The sequence below is a fragment of the Carassius auratus genome, chromosome 28 (genome assembly GCF_003368295.1).
Source record: "Carassius auratus strain Wakin chromosome 28, ASM336829v1, whole genome shotgun sequence".
NCBI lineage: Eukaryota > Metazoa > Chordata > Actinopteri > Cypriniformes > Cyprinidae > Carassius > Carassius auratus.
Window position 1 is genome coordinate 6,565,488 of NC_039270.1, and position 21,218 is coordinate 6,586,705.

The following is a 21,218-nucleotide window of genomic DNA, read 5'->3' on the forward strand; positions in this document are numbered from 1 at the left end:
TGTTTCATGCAAGAAATCCACACTTAGTTGTTACACGTTAAAGACAAACACCACAAACCACACTAGTCATTAAATCATTTATTATGACCTTAATAAAAACACAATGACCTCCAAAATGGTTTCAAATCTTAGCTTTTTGTCAGACATATAAATACAAATCTCAATAAGGGAAAAGAACAAATAGTACAGGAGGGAAATCGATACAAAAGGTTGTTTGCTAACGAATTTGTTTTCTTGATGAAGGAACTGGTCAGTCTTCCTGCCTCATGATGACTCGCGGTGTATGTTGATCATCACAGCCGCAGTCTAAACAAAGACGTCCCCAAAGAACTGAAATCACGACGTTCTGAGATCTGAGATCAACGGCAGTGCAACTGTTCAAACAATCAATGCTTGTGCCTTTCAGCGCTCCAGAGAATGACATTTGAGAGTATTGGCCCAATTGCTATGGCAATCCAACCGAGCGACAGCTGATTAAAATGGAGACACTTCCAAAAAAAAAAAAAACATTCACAAGGCACTGGTCAGACTAACTCCAGACACTGACATCAGAGCCACCGCCGTTTGACTTCAGACTCGCGTCTCTTGCACCACTTCAACAGAAATCGTCTTGGCAGGAATGACCTACTGCTCAGATGGCTACAAAACACAGATTGTCAACCTTTGGAGACCAACATGCTAGGTTTCTTTCTACACAGAAAACAGCCACCAGATGTGGCGGAAGACCAAACAATTATCTGCCATTATCATTCTAGTGGCGTTTTCCAAAACCAAGAGTACTTTTCGCATTTCGCATGCATTTTCTGTGCCAAAACACTGAAGCTGATCTATCACTTAGCCATCTATGATTAAATCAAAATGGCTAATGCTTAAAATGGACCAGAGTTAGAATTAGACACCATATTTATGTTGGTACAACTGAAGGAAGCTGTGAATTTATTCAGTAGACATTGTTACATAAACAACAGGCAGAACAAACTGATGTATTTTGTCACGAAAATTTATGCAAGCTTGGTTTTATGAACACTCACAAAATAATTCGGTGTGTGCTTATACGGAACACAATGATTTATCAGAGAACGTACAAAAAGTATGCAAATCCAGTCGCGATTAAATTAATTTGGGTAAATAGTTCGCAAAACAAAATACAATTTAAAGTACAATGTAAAAGAATGGATTTACAAATTATGCACATAAATTTGTTCTGCTTGAGTTTGTTACATGAAAATTTATGAAAGAATGGTTCTGTGGACAATCGCAAATTCATTCTGTCCGTGCTTAAATTGAACGCAACAATGTATAAATAGTTTGTAAATTCATTCATGTTTAAACAGTGAACTTAAACGCAAGCAGAATGAATTTAGGTAATTAGTTAATAAAATTAACAGTTTAAAAAAAGTTTGCAATTGTTTTCTTTGCATTTAAGTTCATCAATACAATTTAACCAACCCAATCTCACGCCAGTTTGTACACTAGTTTACTAGGTGGCTATTTCGTACGAATGCATACAATCTCACTGGTATGAATTTATACATTTTGTGAAAAATATTTAACAATTTTGCAAATTTGTAAGATTTTGTATGAATGACCACCACTACTGCTTACAGAAATCATACAAAATCTTACAAATGAGGTTGTACAAATTCATATGAATAAGCCACCTTGTAAAATACATACGACTTGGTCGTGAGATTTCTGAACACAAATCTGTATAAATTACAATTGAACTAAGAATGGTTAACATATCAATTCATGGCAAAATGTGTGAGTATTTATTTCAAACCAATAAACTGCTAAATAATATTTTTTTAGCCTTATGAAACAATTTACATAATTCATAAATTTGTTCTTGCATAAATTGCCTTATCAAATTAATGTTGAAATACGAGATTGCTTTTATGAATAATTTACTTAGCGTGAAACAAGCTCCTTTTGTACGTCATTCGTAAATCCATTCTCAAACAACTGAAACTGAATTAAGCGTTCACGCAGTGATTTCTTTTGTGAATCTACAGTATGAAAAAAGCAGAACAAATTCCTGTGTGCATCGTTCATTAATCCATTCTAAATTGAACTGAAATGTACATTTCTGAAATATTGCTAAATTGATATAATTCACAGTTATTTTGACCAAAAAAGTGCATACTTTGTTAAATCAACCAAGCGACTGATGTAACAGAACGACGTTGAAAAAAACCTGTACATTTATCTCCTCACAGCCTGGTTTTCAGTCGTTTCACATTAAATATGGCATCCAGCCTGACTGAGGTCCATACTAAACCACATATTAAAACCTCAAGACGGCAAAAGTGATTGTCTAAGATGAACGAATGAAGGAAAGGTGACCTCATGCGAAACTAAAGAAACACGTCATTTCAGAAAACCACTGTCAATCAATGTCCTGATCTAGGGTCAGCCTTCCCGCTCGATTACATTACAATCAGTACAACACATTCGCCAATATGTGACACCAGATCCACGGAGAGGTCTCACTGCTTTCACAGAGTGCGTTCAGCAGAAAGCGGAGGTATTTAAGCCCTCGGTTGCAGCAGCTCACACAGAGAGCCCATTCAGCCGCCGGAGGTAGGATCAGGCCACGGCTGGAGCTGAGGTAGGTGGAGCTGTGCTGGACCTCCCTCGAAACAACAGACCGCTCCGGTCTTTACAAGAGTCTGCTAGCATTTTTAGTTCTTGGTGTTGAAAACAAACAAACAAAAAAAAAAACTATTTTGAACTCAAATCTGTATTCCTCCATGACCATTTTAGTTTAAACACAACAAGCTTTCCTGATTTAACCGCATACATGCTAAAAGTTGCGAATTTACCAAACAAGAATGAACTTTTTGACCAGGATTATTGCAAACTCTTCCTGATTTTTCCATTTATACCTGGACCAATAGTTTTTGTTGATTCTGAATAAAGTCAACTCAAAGCACTTGAAACTGTGCATTTCGAACAAATAAAAGGTGCTAACAGCCTCTCTTCAGAATTCAATAGACACTAGTTATACAGAAATGTCCTCCTGATGCTTCCTGGGATGCGGGACGGCATGTCCACCATGATATGTGATTCAGTCTTATAGTTTGTCAGCCGTTTTATTGCCAGTGCTCGTTTCGGACAGCGCTTCAGATGGAGGAGAGAGTCTGAATACAGCGAACGAATGAAAATTCACACTTAAACGTTTGTCCTGATCGTCCACTGCTGACGACTCCGTGGCTTTCGTTCACTGTGGGATAGCGAAACACAAGAGGCTTCTTTGGGAATCTAACGCCTCTTAATAACTTCCATCATTATTTTTCCTTTCTCATAGTGGTTCTTCCCAGGTTTGGACAAAAATGAAATCGACAATAGGTAAAAGATCAAAACGAGATCTCTGAAAGAAGAGAGATTGTTCATCTTTAGAAAACTGAAAGAAAGAGTACCATGTCTTTCCCCCTTGGCCATCCAAAGTCTCAGTGAGTATATTCCCGCCCCATTAAACCGTGCATCCTCACCCCAATTTACACCTCCGGCCCTCCCCGCATCTCCCCCGCCGCAGAGTCTCATCTCTGGCCGTGCAGGGCTGAAATGAAGGGCGTCTGCTGGCCGTTGGTGGACTGGGAGACGGGAGGCCACGTGGGCGGCTGGTGCATGTGATGGTGGTGGTGATGGAGTGCGTGGTGGCCTGTTGGAGAGGACGGCGGCAGCCAGACGGGCTGGTGGTTGGGGGGCGAGGAGGCCCAGAAGGAGGTGAATCCCTGTGCGGAGGCGTGGGGAGGAGGAGAACACGCCATAGACACCTGGGCCGAAGCGCCGGCTCCGTTGCCGCCCGTGCATTCAGACGTCCGCAGCTTGGAGAACATCGTGATAGCGTCGGGGAAGTTGGGCGGCGTGGCGGGAGTGTTGCGTGGAGTGCACATCTGAGCACAAACAAACACACAAAAAAACAGCTAAGTTTATCTGATCCCATGTTGGTTGGATAACAATAGTTACAAAACTGAAAAAAAAAATGTTATAAATTCATTTTAAAACTGAAAATTACCACAAGTATAAAAATTGAAAGGGAAATACCAAAACAAAATCAAATTCAAAATAACACGACTACTCTGTATTGATATGGTATATACTGCTATATCGGTTTCTTACAGTTTTAAAACTTTTACACTATTTTCAAGTAATGTTTTAATTTAACAACTAAAAATGTCATATGATAATCATAACATAACAACAATATCAACAAATATTGTGAACATATAAATACAATTATTTTTAGGGATTTGCACCACGTGATATTTTACAACCTGAACTAACCTTGACCTGATAATAAAAAATATTAAAAATTAAAATCTAATATATTTCAAGAAACAAACTGACCCTCAACACGGTCATAAGGGTCTGTATCTCCCCTGTTTTTTAAGGCTGTCTGGTCACACCACATGACTTTGACTTAGTGGATAAGCATCTGTCCAAATATTAATAAGTGTTTATTATATTTGAATAAAATTAACAGATAAGTAACATTATTGACCCATGTAAAGGGCGGAAAAACATCTCTGACTCTTAATAATAAACAAGATGGCTGACTGGACTGGACAATCTCTACATAATGAAAATGAAGTTTTCCACAAGTGGTCTGAAAGGGAAGTTTGTGTTAGATTATAATAGGTGAACAACAACGTGGTATAATAGTATATATGTTCCATGTGAGGTTTATGAATATATCACACACAGATGCATATGTCAGCTACAGATGAGGCATTATGGGAGCTCTTAAACAAAAGGATGTGCTCGCTGCACAACAGACTGAACAGCACTGTGCTGAGCATCAGTCTCATGATTCCCATAAAGCATGAGATCTGTTTGCACAGGAGCTCTCAGGCTCCTCTCTGCCATCCGTGTGTTATGAAGGAAAAGTAGGCCACATAATCGACAGCAGTTTCAACTCCTGATAACTGCTCCTTTAATAACCACACACACACACACACACACACGCTGAGATCAGGTGACTGATATAAGAGCAGTAAGGGTTTGTAAGCAGATTTATTTTGGTGGAGCAGTTTTGATGTCAGTCAAAGGGACAAACACACATCCGTCTGTTAAGTAGGTCATCCAGACAGCAGCTTCAGTGTGGATATAAACACTCAAAGGTCACGTCTTCACCCTCCTCAGTGTTTACATCAACACTGCGAATCAAACGGCGTGTCTGGAAATACACCGCTGACTACACTCTCGACAGATCTTAACCTTTATATTTTTGCATCCACTAGTCATTTTCACAATCACTCAATGTATACCTCATTACGTGTTAAAAGGTAATAACACGAAGTCAATTTGCATATTACCCATTTTCAAGCCAGATCTGTTATTTTCTGCAATAAGCCATTTTCCCCACAAATAGTGGTGTTGAACAAAAATACAAGAATTTATTGTAATTACAAAACACTTGAGTAATTGTTATACGAAAACGCAATTTAGCAAGTAACAGTTGTTATGGAAATGCCTTCCAAATAAACTTATAAATGAAGTTTGTTTAGCAGGATATCCAACTCTGCGTTAAGCTCCGTTCACATCAAGAATGATAACTATAGATAACGATATCAGCGTCCACACCAGCGAACGATATCGTCTGTTTATTCTAAGCATGCTCGTTTTTTATAACTATATCTTTATCGTAATCTTTATAGTTATCGTGCTTGGTGTGAGTGGGCCTTCAGCCAGTGTTTTATTAATATTTTGAATTAGCTTTTATTTTATTTTATTTTTGTATAATTTCCATTTTAGTTTAATTCTGGTTGAAGGTTTACTCATTTTGTTGTATGTTTTTGTCATTCATACAGGTTTTCGGTATGGTTGTAATTTTTATTTCAGTTTAAATTTTTTATTTTAGTATCAAGAAATCTTATATTTGCAACTAGATTAAATAAAATGATTTTTTTTTTAAATTCAAGTAACATTACAATAAAATATACGTTACTTAATATTATAACATACTCATGTTAATGTACTATTTAACTTACGCTAAAATCCATTTTGTATTATGACCACTGATCTATATATATAACTGGATCGCTCATCGCGTTCTAAACTGCCAACAGGCAGTGAAGCCACCGGAAGTGTTCGACCCGCCATCTTACTAATCCCTGCCAGCAGAGAGCACCATTGAGTTACATTCAAACCGCTGTCCTAAAATAACTCGATTTGAAGCTGATCAGTCAAACGGGACTCGTTTTTATGTTATGTGTTATAAAGTAATGTTTACTTCAGATGTTATCTACATTGTTTACGGTCTTTGGTGACAGGATAAGTGATTTATTTAAATCATGTAGGTGGTTGTGTCTGTTGCGCACTGACGACACAGGTAACTGATCAAACACAAAAATGGCTTATTTCTTTATGAACAAAATTATTCAGGAATTATTAAACGAACATATTAGTATCAGAAATGGATTTTAATATATTATAATGAATTATACAATTATGTTGTTAATATTTCTCTATAATGAATTAAAAAAGTACTATCTGGGAAATAAAGCTTTGTATTTATTTCTTAAATCCGTACTGTATATAGTCAGTTATTCTCTGAATAAATTCAGATTTCAGAACGAAAACTTTGTAGTTTGTAATATGTTTTGAGATAATGTCCGTCTGATGTTTATCATGTTCATGATGCTCACTACTTTTTACTACTTTTTACTTACTACCTTTTTAATAAGTAGGGGAAATTCCCGACATTTAAAAAATAACCGTTACGTGCCTAGGGTGTTCGCATTGTAATAATGTACAGTGATACTTCATATTTATAAACACTGACTTGTTAGGTGATGTTGTCTCATTAAAATCATACAAATTCCTATTAATTCAATGGAATGTTTTCGCACACTAGGGATTACCAATATGGCGGCGCGGCGGCTTCACTTTAATGACATCATGAGCAATCCAGTTCTATATTATAGATCAGTGATTATGACCTACTATATTTTACTTCTGAAAACATTTGGAATGCTTCAAATCTGGGTTATATGAAGAAGTGAATGCTTTTTTACAAGCTGGAATCTGACATTTATGGTAAAAGCAACATAAAAACACATCTTTTATCAGTAGTTTAAACTCTCTGAGAAGAGTACCTAAGCACCTCAAGATTTATCTTTAATAAGTTATGATGTTTAAAATAGTCTTGACAGAGATTGCAGATAATAAAGGAATGTTCCAGATTCAATGCAAGTTATGCGATAGCGTCGCAAATGAAAGTTAACTGGGCCCGTTCTCAGTAAAAGCAGTATTTTTTTAACAGTGCAGTAAATTTATGATTTGAGCTGATGAACAGCTTGAATGTTTACAGGCTTCAGCGAGTGGTTTAAACTGCACAGGCCGACGGAGGGTGGAGTGTTTTGCTACGAGACTCTCTTTTCAAGGACAGTCAAAACAGTGTGTGCTGGGCCCAGCCAGGAGCTCAGAGGACCGGTTTGAGGCCCGCAGGACTGTGGCCAATAGCAGGTTCCTCTACAGGAAGACAGGTCCAGACTCGTGACTTAGGGCCCTACTGCCACAGCTGATCTGACTACAGACATCTAACAATGTGACAGGACTAGACCAAACAAATCCATTAGCATCAATTCAATATTTACATAACTCTAAACTCAGACTTCAACGTTCAAGTTGTTAGCTAGTTTGTATCCAACTAGCTTTTGGAAAGGGTTGCATTCACACCGTGTTGTAATTTGACAAGAAACACTCATTATGAAAAATGCCATATTAATAAATCTTTAATGTTTCTTAATGTTAATCCATCTATTAAACTGTGTTGTATGTTCGGATTCATTTCGCATTAAAACATTAACAAGTCATTTACTGGAATTATTAAACAGAAATACTAATTGAAGCACTGTTCTTCTTAATGACAATTCAGATAAACATTAATAGCTTGCCTCCTTAAAATAACTCACCCAATTTACCAGAAATAAATATTTTGTAATTCTCAGGAAACTGTATTATAAATTATTTATAAAATATGTATTTTGATGACTTAATATGAAAAAAATATAAAAATTATTCCTTCAGAAGGAACATAAATAAAATACATGTATATTATTTATTTATTTTGTGTGGAGAACAGAACGGAAGTGACTCATAAGCACGTACATCTGCAGCCCTCAGGAAACGGGTCCTGTGTGTTTATAAATGACTGCATCTGTATCGTACACACACACACACACACACACGCTTCTGATCCAATCAGATGCTCTGGTCTTTGCTCCGCCCAACTGCCCATATATGGTCCCTAGCTGCATGATGTAATGGCTGCTCTCAAAATGAAAACAAACACAGACAGACTTCCTGCCTCAGTCTTTTTCAAACACACTCCCCCCACATAAAGCCAGAGAGAAAAAAGAAAACACACACACACACACACACAGATTCAGGCACGCGCATGTCGTGGGTGGAGGCTGACGTCAATATTTTAAAACGCAGCACGGCTGCAAGAATCATATCGCGGCTTGTCCATGGGGACTGGTTTTGTGAGAAGAAAAACGGATTGCATAACTCTCAGCAGTCTGAAGAACAGCGGTTCCAGCGTCTGTTTTAGCCGTCTGATGAAGTGTCTGTGTGTAGTGTACAGACCCAGAAATCACTTCATCAAGCCCCAGGGCACATGAGTGATCGAACGGTCACTGTGGGATTTGTCCAGCGTATCTTCAAACTGCTGATTTATGAGGACACATATCCAGGAAGACAGGATGTTGTAGACTCATGAGTGGGAGTCAGTAGACTGTAGAAGAATCTCTGATCCACGACTCGTCTATTCTTCCCAGATTTTTTTCAGACTGCTTTATAAAGGGGGGTTGAAATTGTCAGCATGTTAAAACCTTGAGTTGTTAAATTCAGCCGCTTTAAAGCATCGGTGCTACAGTCATCTAAATTCTTAGGTCACTGTGTCACATCTAGCCCTTTTTCCCCTGAAAGTCTGGCATTATAGGCGTTCATAAAGACAACATGCGCAAGTTAAAAATAAGAACAGGCATCTCTCTATGCGCTCCATCTAGCTGTTTTCAAACAATAAAAAAAAGTGATATGACTTTCAATGATTCAAAATGCTCTAGATTGGCTCGCAGGGCTGCACGATTCTGACAAAAATCATAATCGTTGATTATTCCCTTGAAATTGTAATTGCGATTATTAACTACGGTTATCACCATTTAATTTGAATGATGTTTATACCATTGTTTAATGCAATTGCATGCTGTATTTTTACATGAAAATAAACAAGCTGAAAACACTTGAACTGAAAAACTTTGTGCTTTTCTATAGTATTAAGCCTCAAATGTCAAATATACATCGGATTGGTTTCTTCTCTAAATTATATAAAAAAAAGTACAAATATGAATGGTATTGTAACGTCATACTAAAACTGAAATTAAATAATGGGGAAAAACCCTGAATATGAATTGTATTATAATGTCATTATTCCTATTATAATGGGAAAATACCATTATAACATGTAGAAAGAAAAAATGCATCTTAAGCACACTGAATAACTTAAGTGGACTTTGAACAATTAATAGACGCTTTAAACATTTACGTAATTGTGGCATGCATAATCGCAATTAGAAATTTTATTAATTTTGCAGCCCTAATAAGCTACAACATCACAAGACACACAAATAGTGCTACTCTATCAAACACATGCAAGGCTTTTTCAGTGTTTTATGATATCACGTTGCTAAAGCTACTACCGTGATATTGAAAAAAAACGATGCACAAACATTAATTTATTTGTATTGAACGAATTACAATAAAAATCAGCTTTCTTGGTTTTGTTTTTTAACAATATGTTTGTCGTAATCAGTGTTACAGTGATTTGTTTACATACTATTATAATTTGGATTAATATTTGGAGGTACTTTATTTTTATCTTTCCAGGTCTAATTGAAAACTAATTTTAGGTAGAATTTGTAATAATCTTGTCGTGTTCTGTCATTTATAAATAAAGAAATCAAAATCAAAAATTAAGTTGACAAATTTAAAAAACACCCATACTATGTTTTTTTGGCTTTGCCAGTGACTTAAAACTGCTTTTGTGGTCCAGGGTGTTGTGTGTGTGTTTGCATGTGTGTGTGTGTTTACGTATTCAAAATAAATATTTCTGAAAAGTTAACTTTATATTTTTTATTTTACAGTTTTACTTTTATTTCAGTTTGTAACTTGTTCAACATGTATCAGTTACTTGCCAGTTACCAAGGCAATGTTCCTCGTTTCTATAAATGTATTCAATTTTATTTCAATTTTTTATTTCAATTTTTATTTACATCAATTATATATATAGTTTTAGTTAACAAGACCATTTGAAATGCAATCTAGGATTGTCTCAGTCTGAAAGTATATATGTAATGCTTAGAATTAGGCTAAAATAACATTAATATATAATGCTAATATTCTCCCTATTGCTCCTGTATTATTAATAAGAGAAAGAAAGACAGAAAGAAAGAACCAGTGCAAATACAAAATTCAAAACTTCCTTCCTAGTCGACTAAGACCATTTACTGAAACAGTGTTGAAATAACAATTCATCCAGAAAATGTCCTGGATATGACGTTAAATTTCATCTGAGAGTCAGAGGGATGCTGGAAACTGGGCATGAAAAACAATTCGGACTGTTTCTAAGAAGCCCTGACTAGGCATGATAAGTGTATTTCAGTCTCTTTAATAATATCTGTGGCCTTCAGGAAGTCCAGCCCCTCATTATTCTCTCAGATGTTGTGCTGCCTGATGACAATGACAGGATGCTGATGCTCTCTCCAAACCAAACGCACTTACCATCTGGTGATGACTGGGGATGTTGGCCTCCTGGAAAAAGGAGCTCAGAGCCGTCTGCAGAGAGAGAGAGAGAGAGAGAAAGAGAGAGATGGGGATGAGCTGCAGGCATCTGTGTTACAACATGAATGAGCAGAACCGCTATGGTTTGGAAACGGCCGCTCTCTGCTCCCTCCCCTGCCCTGACTGTGACGGGCGCGGGTCAACCGGTCCAAGCACTCTGACATCTAAATGAGGGTTTCTAAACCGTCACGCAATCTGTGCAGGATTCTAGGAACCAATACACTGTGCAGGCTCAGAGATACAGAAATACATGAGAGTGGAAAATACCCACAAACAAACAGTTTTCCTAACAGTTTTTTTAGGCTTTTGTAGATCTGAAATTAATGATGCCGCATATTGTGCAGCTTTTGAGGAGATCTGAGTCTAGTGGATGATAAATTGATCAAGAATACCTTTTTAAGTTTTTGCGAGTTAAAATGTAAATACGACCTCATGTTGTTTCAATCACAATTGCCTTCAAAACTTTCGTCCATCATAAAAAAAAAAACGTTCTCGCATCCATAACAAGCATTTTGTCAGAAAAAAAAAAAAAAAAAAACACATCCACCCAAAACATCTTAGCAACCACAAACTACAACATACTAAACACACATTGCTATATTTTGCACAGGCAACCCTTTATGACTCTAATTAATAACATTGCCCTTGCACCTTAAATACATGTGAATGTATATACGTAATCATTATTTCCTGATAAAAAGTGTTTAACAAATATGACTTAATCGCTATAAACTACATTTTGGGAGTCGCACCACATGACATTTTACCTGAACTAACCATTTAATCTAACCTTCTAACCTTATTATTATCATCATCATCTCATACTACAACAGTTAAAGACACAATTTCCTATTTTACGATTCAAGTTTCCATCTGCTGGGTTGCACCATATTTGATTTGGAAGACTAAATGTTTTTAAATATTTATATAGCTCTTCATTAATCATTTATGAAAAGGTACAGTGTTTGATAAAACTTTTATGCCAAAGAATGTGGCTTTCTTTTCAAGATTTTTTAAACGTAATTTTGAGGCTTGATGATTATCAGGACAGCTGTAATTATAATAAATAGACTTCCACTTTAATGCTTAAGAAAAAGGTCCATGTATTAGTTACCAATCGATCTCAAATAATCGCTTAGCTTTGGGGTGAAAACATATTAGTGCCATCTAAATGGGCCATTTATGAGTAGACTGAATATGATTTGACCATGACTAACATGCTCAGTGCTTCTCTGAACTCAACATACAGTCAAAACATTGCCCATCATCACGTGTGTGTGTCTGGCCTTCTCTCGCTCAACCCCCTCGTCTGGTAACACTTCCCTCAGTGCGCTCTCTTTCCCCTCCTCTCTCGTCTTATTTAACAACCGCCACGGCGAGTGCAGGAATGTCTGCGGCTTGACGTGACACACATATCAAGATGAACTCGCCAATCCGCCATTGTTTCCGCTGCTGCAGAACCACAGAGCTCTTTGTCATCAGATCTTCTGCGTCCCTCCCCCAAACACCATCATGTGTACAGAGACTGTTCCCATTCAAGTGCTCGACTATTGCTCATTTCCTACTGCACACACACACGGTTATGGCTCTAAACAATGCTCGCTTGTACCTCAGAGCATCTGTATTGTGTTATCGCTGGCACTGACTGCTAAAGGAGGATTCCTCAACCTGGCATCCGCATTAACAATGAGTCTATCCTGAGGTGAACAGCTAAATAATCCACACAGGCCAACTTGATACTCTTCTAAGATAGGGGAATATTGGATCGGTCGCTCACTACCTGATGCATATTGCACACAAAACTGGCCAACAGTAGGAGTTGACCGATTATCGGTTATTTTTAAGGTTATCGGTATGGGTCATTTTCAAAACCGTTTTGCAGATTAAACAATTTAAGAACATTTAAAGAGTGCTTTTGTCAGAGCCTTTGTTATTCTTAATTTTGACTTTAGTTTTCATTTTACACAAGGTTCAAAATAAAGGTCTACTTTATCTGTAATACTCCATATCGGTCGACCCATAGCTCTACTCTGATTGGCCAGGAGTTCTAGGAATCAGGTGTTGAAAGGTTTATATCAGTCTGAAACTAAATTCCCATGTTGTAACAAAGTGCCTTCCACCGGAAAATCTAGTCGTTGAATCTGGAAGTTCAGAAGATCGAATCTTTGAAAGTCATTCTGTTATGAAGTAAATTCATGTGCAGGTGCAGATTATCTTTTTGCAGAAGTCAAACAGTGTCTTCCTGTCTACATGGGTGGATCTGAACCAGAATTATGCAATGTGGACTATGCAGAAAGATTTGGCTTCATGAGACAAATGTCTCAGTGTGGTGTGAAAAACTGATGCCTGGTTAGATGGCAAAATTTTGATTAAAAATGGAGTTTGTACAACAACTAATCGAGACGTGGGGTGCAAACAGCTTTAAGATGCTGTCAAATTTACCATTATTTGGCCAATTTACACAGGCAAAATTCAATAGTAATCCATGTGCCAAGAAAGTTTTCCCCCACACAAATTTTTGCAAAGGATCCAAGCTGAAGGCCCTTTATTCCTTCAGAATTTTGCTGAAACATTTGTTACCACAACTATACCCTGGAGCACAAAACCAGCCACTGGGGTATATTTGTAGCAGAAGCCAAAAAAAAAACATTGTATGTTTCAAATTTATCGATTTTACTTTTATGACAAATATATTTTTTGATTAGTAATATCCATTGCTTAGAACTTCATTCGGACAACTTTAAAGGATTTTTTTTTTAACACTCAGATTCAAGATTTTCAAATTGTTGGCCAAATATTGTCCACATCAATGGAAAGCTTATTTATTCAGCTTTCCAGAAAATGTATAAATCTCAGTTTCCAAAACTGGACCCTTATGACTGGTTTTGTGGTCAAGGGCCACATATTTTGATTTATTCCCACTGCTCCATTGTTTTCCACTGTAACCAAATCACAGACATTTCTGTTGAACAATGGAACAGCAGTCTGGCCGGCTTTAAAACCAAAGCTAAAGCTAATAATTTGGAATAATTTTGAATGTTGCATTTAGGCTACACTGTAAATACACTGGAAGCAATGTGGAAGAAAAATCTAGAACAATCCTTTTGTAATCAATAAAGACTACATGAGGTGTAAATCATTCATGAGAGTCTGAACTGTGTGAAGAGCTCATATTGAGTAAAGATATGGCCAAATTTTTTTAATTACATCAATGCTCAGCAGCAGAGAGGTGCATGATGCAACTTTTGAACCAAGCAGTTTTCTGTTGGTCAACGCAGTGAAATCAAATTGAACCGATATGAAATACGCATTGAGAAATTTCTACCTACATGTTCAACTTTCAATTACACAATCTGAAAAGCAACTGTAAATGCAACCCTATTCAACTTCTTAACACAAATTCTTGACTTGTTTATTAACACTTTGGTTAATCAAGCTAGCAGGACCAGTGTGAAGTTGTTAAGTCGCCATCTTCGTTTAATAATGCATAAAACTGCAATACACCCATTTAAATACATTTCGGCTTGTTTTTGATGCGAAGGCTACATGAATAATACAGCATTCATTTGGCCCACAAAGGTGTTATCATGTAAATTACAAGCATGATTACAAGATAACAATTGACAATTGTGACTATCGTCCGTTTGTAGCAGATAGCCTGCTAGGTTTTGACACACAGCCAGAGTGTCATATCCAGCCTCTCTGCGAATGATTTCTGCCGCTCCGGTGGGAATACACTAGTGCAGATTCTGCAGGACAATACACGGCACGCTCACAATAAACCAGGTCAGCGAGGAGCAGAAGAGGAATGGAGACAAATGGAGAATCCACACAGAAGCTGCTAGAGCAAATTACACTCACTTTGCTCCGCACAGCCCTGTAATGTGGAGACCGCTCTGAGAATAGCAGCAAACGCTCGAAAATGTCACCAATGGCGTTTTCACACTTGCTTTGATGGCTCTCCACACTAGAGTATTTGGTTCTGACTCGCGATCGGTTTGCATGGTGAGTAACACTGTGTGTACTAGCGACAGATGTTTACCACTGTAACTAGGTAACAGCTTCACTGTTTTATTGATGTTTTTGTCCCCTTGGTTTTACTACCACAACAGCATGCCACCTGTATCTGAGACGCAACTAATGCAAGATGCTCACCGAAGGCCATGGATATGAAGTCATATATAAACTACCAAAACAAGGAAAATCGATCAAATGTCAAGCTTCATGAGACTAAAGCACAGCCCACAGCTGGTCAACATGTGGACATTTTCACAGCATGTAAGCTTGAGCCATCCCTGGCTGCTCTCCGTCCTGATGTTATCACAGAACGAGATCAGAAGGTTAAGAGCAGACCTCTCCGACTCCTTCATCGGTCACTGAAGCTTTACATCGTATAAGAGATCCAAAGGGGACATTAGTCCTAGACATGCACTTGGTACAATCAATCACTCTACTACCAACTCCAGAGAGAGAGACCCTGTTGGACCACCTGTTCAAACTACAGCAGCCACAACAGATCGCTCTGAAGGAGATACACTGGAGAAACCAGCTGGACGCTGCACAGACTTCAGGATACACACACAGCTGAATTAAGAGTACGTCTGTGAAGGGAATGTAAACACAAGAATATCTGTTAGTGAAGGTGTGGTTGACTTCCTCTTTTTTTTTCACCATCAAAAAAAAAAAAAAAAGAGAAATATTTACCAAACACTAACCACAGTGGCGTGTGCAAGGCAACAGTTATGTATGCACAACACAAGTATGCACTACCATACTCCAAAAATTGAAGACGTTTTATTTTTGTTTCCAATCATCCACAGTCCTATACAACAAAGCACACTGCATGGAAGTCCCACAATGCAGTGCGCTCAACTTAACTGGCCCAGTAACACCAATGAACGTCCCTTCTGCCATCTTTTCCCCCCCTCGACTCATTATTTGATTCTTCTGCCAAACAAAACAAAGATTTTTAAATCAAATTTAGATTTCGCAAGATAACTGGATGCCACTAGCTACATTAAATGTGTACGTAATAAAATCATGTGACAACTACATAGTGTACTACTGTTTGAAATATTACCGTGACCAATAAAAGCTGATTGACATATTATTCTCTTCAAACACAGGCAGTGCTCCAGGCCAAACAGAGCCTGTTGTGAGTAGAGTACACTTTACCCTACTTACTAGGGTTGAGCTAAAGGGAATCGACTCACTCTTTGGCTTACAACACTCATGTCTACTTTATAAACAGTACACACATTAACTAGGCAAACCAGTGTGTGTGTGTGTGTGTGTGTACTGTACTGAACAACTTGAGCGTTTCAAACAATCAACTCAATCTACCTGCTAACACATACCACAGTAAGAACAACACACAAACACTCGTGAGCCGACGTCAATGATTAAAGTGTACTCGGGTTCATTTCGCTGTAGATTCAGCAGGGAATGTAAATACAAAAACAGAGTGCGAGTGTGTCGCAACAGTGCTGATGAGATCGTTTCTGAGGCATGTCCGTTTGTGGCCAACACTTCCTCCTAACAGGAAACACTCAGAGCAACCACTTCAAATGTGAGCTGCCATTAAACTGCCTTGCACTAGTTAATAAACCATCGAATACAAACTGATTTTAAAAGGAATATTTTTCTTTAAGTACCACGGTTGTGCTTGCGCACAGATTGTTTGGTAGTATTTTGACTGCTGTACTTATCTTTGACAGAAACATCTCTTTGAGTGACTTTGTGTGCATGTGTATTTAGTAAATTAATATGACAGTTATGCCTAGTCAAATGTCTATCGGATGAATAGACCTGTTTATCTATTCATGTGTACAACCAGTATGGCACTGGCACCACCAAGGTTATGTATGAGCTGATAAAATGTATATGCTGTATTTAATGCAAGTCACTGGAGATGTAAGCATCTGCCAAATTCATGACTACATGTAAATATATTAGCGCTGTCAAATGATTAATCAATCACAATTAATCACATCCAAAAGAAAATGTACAATTGTTCGCATTATGTGTGACCCAGGAGCACAAAAGCAGTCTTGAGTCACTGGGGAATATTTGTAGAAATAGACAACAATACATTGTATGGGTCAAAGCTATAGATTTTTCTTTTATGCCAAAAATCATAAGGATATTAAGTGAAGAATAAAGATCATGTTCCATGATTAGTAATATGCATTGCTAAGAATTCATTTGGGAAACTATTAATGCAATTTTCTCAATATTTAGATTTATTTTGCACCCTCAGATTCCAGATTTTCAAAAAGTTGTATCTCGGCCAAATATTGTCCAATCTTAAACAAAACATCAATGGGAAACTTATTTATTCAGATTTGAAATGTTGTATACTTCTCAGTTACGAAAAAAAAAATCTACCCTTATGACTGGTTTTGTGCTCCATGGTCACATATGCATGTAATTTGTATGTGCATGTGTATTTATTATGCATATATAAACACACACACATACAAGTATATATAAAATATTACATGTATAAATTTATATTCATATAATTTACATCAAGTATATTTAATATATAAACAACATTTTTTTTCTTAAATATATACACATGCATGTGTGTGTATTTATACACAAAATAAATACACAGTACACATGCATATATTATGTAAACAAAAACTTTTCTTTTGGATGCGATTAATCCGTTTGACAGCACTAAAATATATGTAACAATCTAACTCTTTCTCTTTCCATACATATTTTTTCCATCTATCCATCCAGCTTTCTGTTAATCTTTCTATCATTCATCAGTAATGCACCTCTTTATCCATCTACACATCCATCAATGTTCAAAGTGCAAAGCCAACAGTCTTGAATAAGTCTCCCTGGGCAGCTTTAACTTGATTTGCGTGACTATAAAACACATCTCTGTTTAAGTGTCTTGGTCTGCCTCACACAAACAGATCGTCTCAATGAGTGTAGATTCAAACACAAAGCTGCTCTGCCTGATTGTTTCTTTAAGAGTAAGACTGGCTAGCCGGCTAACAGCAGGCCTGCCTTCACAATAACATGAAAACACTGAACCCGAGATAGTGATCATGAAGCGCCATTTATTAGTAAACAAACGCGACGTGACTTTATCTGATGCGGTGAACGCAGCCGACACGACGGAAAGCGCTGTGAACAAACACTCACGGCTGACTCGAGCCCTAATAAGCAGAACACTGGGATTTGATACACAGCCCTTTATTAAAAACAGCCTAGACGCTGGAACAATCCGCTCGCGGTGGATACTGGTGCTATCGATTATTAACCGCCGGTTAGGATGACGTTACCTCGAACTGCCAGTGCGCCGCCTGCAGCAGCTGCTTCGCCTGATCCGCCGCGCAGCCCGCGGTCAAAACAAACTGGTTTATCATCACTTGATGTCTCAGCTCGTCCATGTTCACCGACATCGCCGCTGTTCGCTCCTCCGCGACTCCCGTGAACGGGAAGCTCCGTACGATGCGTGTGTCTTCGTTGAAAGCGAGCGTCGCTGCCAGGCCCTTCTCTTCTTGCTCGCCTTCCAGTAACAACAACCATCTCATGTCATCAGTACCGACAACAAACCCAAGAGCGCTCTCTGATTGGCTACCGAGCCAAAACAGCGAGTACACACGGGCGTCCCATTGGTCCGTGACTGAACGCTAGCTAGTGGCACGAGCTCTCCCATTGGCCAGAATAACAGATAAACGTCGCCTTTTCATTGGTCAGATAAAAACATTTCTTTTTCATTATTGTTAATTGCCAAAATACTTTATGACGTACTTTATGAAATACTTTATATTTCATAATATCAAGAACAATAGAGGACAGATCTCTCTCTCTCTCTTTCTCTCTCTCTCTCTCTCTCTCTCTCTCTCTCTCTATATATATATATAAACAAAATACAAGGAAGAAAGTAAAAAATAACAAATAAATAAGTGAATAACAGATCATGAATCAGAGGGGGGAAATTATACTATATAGGCTATATTATGTATTATATTATAAGGTCATATAACACTGAAAGCAATTTTTTACTTTTTTTATGCCCATCAAAGACAAAATGTAAGAATGATGAATATATCTCTACTCATATTGTTCATAGTTCATACTTTGCACAGTACTCCTTCAGACTATAGTGTGAGTAAAGACAAAACCAATTTTATACAATAAGACCACTAGCATAATATATTAAATAAATAAATAAAAAACATGTAACCATTTGACGGACTGATCAATTTTCCTGATGTCCCAAGATCATGAGGGCTTCAGTCAGGTGTAAATGGGCCTTTATTCAGGAGTGCTAACCCACCCAGCTGAGAGTCTGAATAATTCAGAGTGCGTGTCAGAGAAAGCCTGCTATGGAGAAGGCTATCTATAATGTAATGGAGCTGGGCATTTCTTCTGCGTTCTGTGTGCTCTGAGATGTAACTCTTCTCTGTAACAGAGAAAGCAAGAAATGATCAAATTAATATCTTTGAATGCAATGTAAGTCACTTTGGTAAAACCGTGTGCCAAATGCATTAATAAATCCTGAATCAGCAATTGACAAATCTGGACCCAGATTGTGAGGACGATTTCTCTATTGCTCTAGTGAACTTGAGGCGACACATAGGAAAAGCTTATATTTTCCACAGATTATTTCAATCGTATATATAAATGACAATTGTTATGATTTGTAATTATCTTGTATCACCAATCTTGACCATCGCACAACATTTAAAGGTGAGGGTGACAGTTTGAACATATTTGCTTTTTTGGCTCTTTGTGAAGTGTGACAGATGTATTGCTTTCAAGTTCACATACTTGACATCATCTTTGAAAATCAGTTCCATCACTGTCTTCCTCTGTTGTGTCTTTATTTTGCTAGAGGACCATGTTTGTACATCTGTTTATCTCAGAGGTTTACAGTCATCTTGAAGTGTTTTGGTGGGCCTTAAGGTGGACTTTCCCACATGCTCCTGACTAATTTGTTTTTGCATGAGTTTTACTCTCATTTCTGTGAGTCAAAGTGAAACTAAGAGGACTTTAGAGCGTCTCCAAAGCTGATGTACGCTCGCTACTTTTTCTCTTGCTCAGAAACAAAGAAACAAACAAAAAAATCTAAAAAAAAAAAATGTCTGAAATTAAGTATGAAAAAGAATGAAACTGATGAGAGAAGTTGTGAGCAGCTGTATGATGGCGCCCTCTAGTGATAAACAACTTTGATAAATAAAGCCATGGACATTTTCCATAAAAAAACAACAAATTTAATTCGACATTGATAATGATAACGTGAAGAGTTTAGTCTATTAAAACTTAGACAAATTTGTCAGTGAAGAATAGTATGACACTGATTTCCTTTTTAGACTAAAAAACAACAAGAAAAAGATTGACTAAAATGTAAATTTGGTTACAAAGTGTGTATTTATGAAATTGCTCAGTTTGTTAATCATATCAAAGCCGCCTGTTGATTGCCTGAAGAGGAAGAACAGGTCTTAAATGGTCTTGAACAATCAGATCAGATGGAAAACAAACATGTCAGGGTCAAACAATCAGGAATGTGTTCGGAGTGATTTGACGCATGACTGCCACTAATGGATTAAAGGAAAGGACTCTCAATACAATGATTGTTAATGGGACTGAGACAGTCTAAAGCCTCATTGACGAGAGTTCAGGTGTCAGACTGCATTCAACAACACTATGTAGCATGTATTGGAATTATTTCCACACAAATGACACATTATACAGTGCTTTTCAGTCATTGATGTCTTTGAATGAATGAAACTGACAGTCAAGAGGATAAACCCCAAACCTGCTCTCAGGACAGATTTCAAGTATTAAGAGTTTGAGCACATCTCTTCAGATAGCAAAAGGGGGAGTTTTTAAGGAATGCACTTTTTGTTGGTAACACAGAGGGACTAGACAGATTGTCCTCTTGAGAGCTGTGTTAGTGCAGCTGAGTGGTTTCCTGTGAAAGAAACTCTAACTGCTGCTCCCTCTTCAAACACTTTCATATTAGACAACTGCCAATCAGCAGGTCCACAGACCGACTCTGAATGAGAGAAAGAGAAACAAATCATAAGACCAAACTTACTATGGTAATCCAGATACAGGGCTAAAACCAACACAGGCCAATGTATAATAATAATAATAAATATTATTGATGATAATGATGACGATGATGTTGATAATAAATAAATGGGGAAGTATTAAATGAACCTGTTTTATTACATTTATAAACATGAACCAAAATAAATAAAATAATAAATGTATGAATCAATCTGGCAATATTAGGATACCCAAAGTTGTTTTATGGGTCTGATCAAGAAAAAAATAATTCTTAAATATCAACTATACATTCAGCTGGAAAAACAAATATCCGAAAGGACATA

General features: G+C 37.4%; 1 protein-coding gene across 1 annotated transcript; it reads right to left on the reverse strand.

Annotated features, from left to right (window-relative positions):
- Positions 1 to 63: 63 nt before the first annotated feature.
- ubald2 (UBA-like domain containing 2) lies at positions 64 to 18,433 on the reverse strand. The gene is made up of 3 exons (XM_026207446.1): positions 18,156 to 18,433; positions 10,792 to 10,845; positions 64 to 3,899 (listed from the first exon to the last, which is right to left on the reverse strand). The coding sequence occupies exons 1-3, from the start codon at positions 18,405 to 18,407 to the stop codon at positions 3,543 to 3,545; spliced, it is 663 nt and encodes a 220-aa protein (XP_026063231.1). The 5' UTR covers positions 18,408 to 18,433; the 3' UTR covers positions 64 to 3,542.
- Positions 18,434 to 21,218: the final 2,785 nt, after the last annotated feature.

Excerpts from the sequence above, each read along its gene's own strand:
- ubald2 (XM_026207446.1), bottom strand. The coding sequence starts at position 18,407 with ATGAGATGGTTGTTGTTACTGGAAGGCGAGCAAGAAGAGAAGGGCCTG. Across the intron at positions 10,846-18,155 it reads CGGCGCACTGGCAGTTCGAG|ACGGCTCTGAGCTCCTTTTT; the intron begins GTAACGTCATCC and ends CTCTCTCTGCAG. Across the intron at positions 3,900-10,791 it reads TCCCCAGTCATCACCAGATG|ATGTGCACTCCACGCAACAC; the intron begins GTAAGTGCGTTT and ends GTTTGTGCTCAG.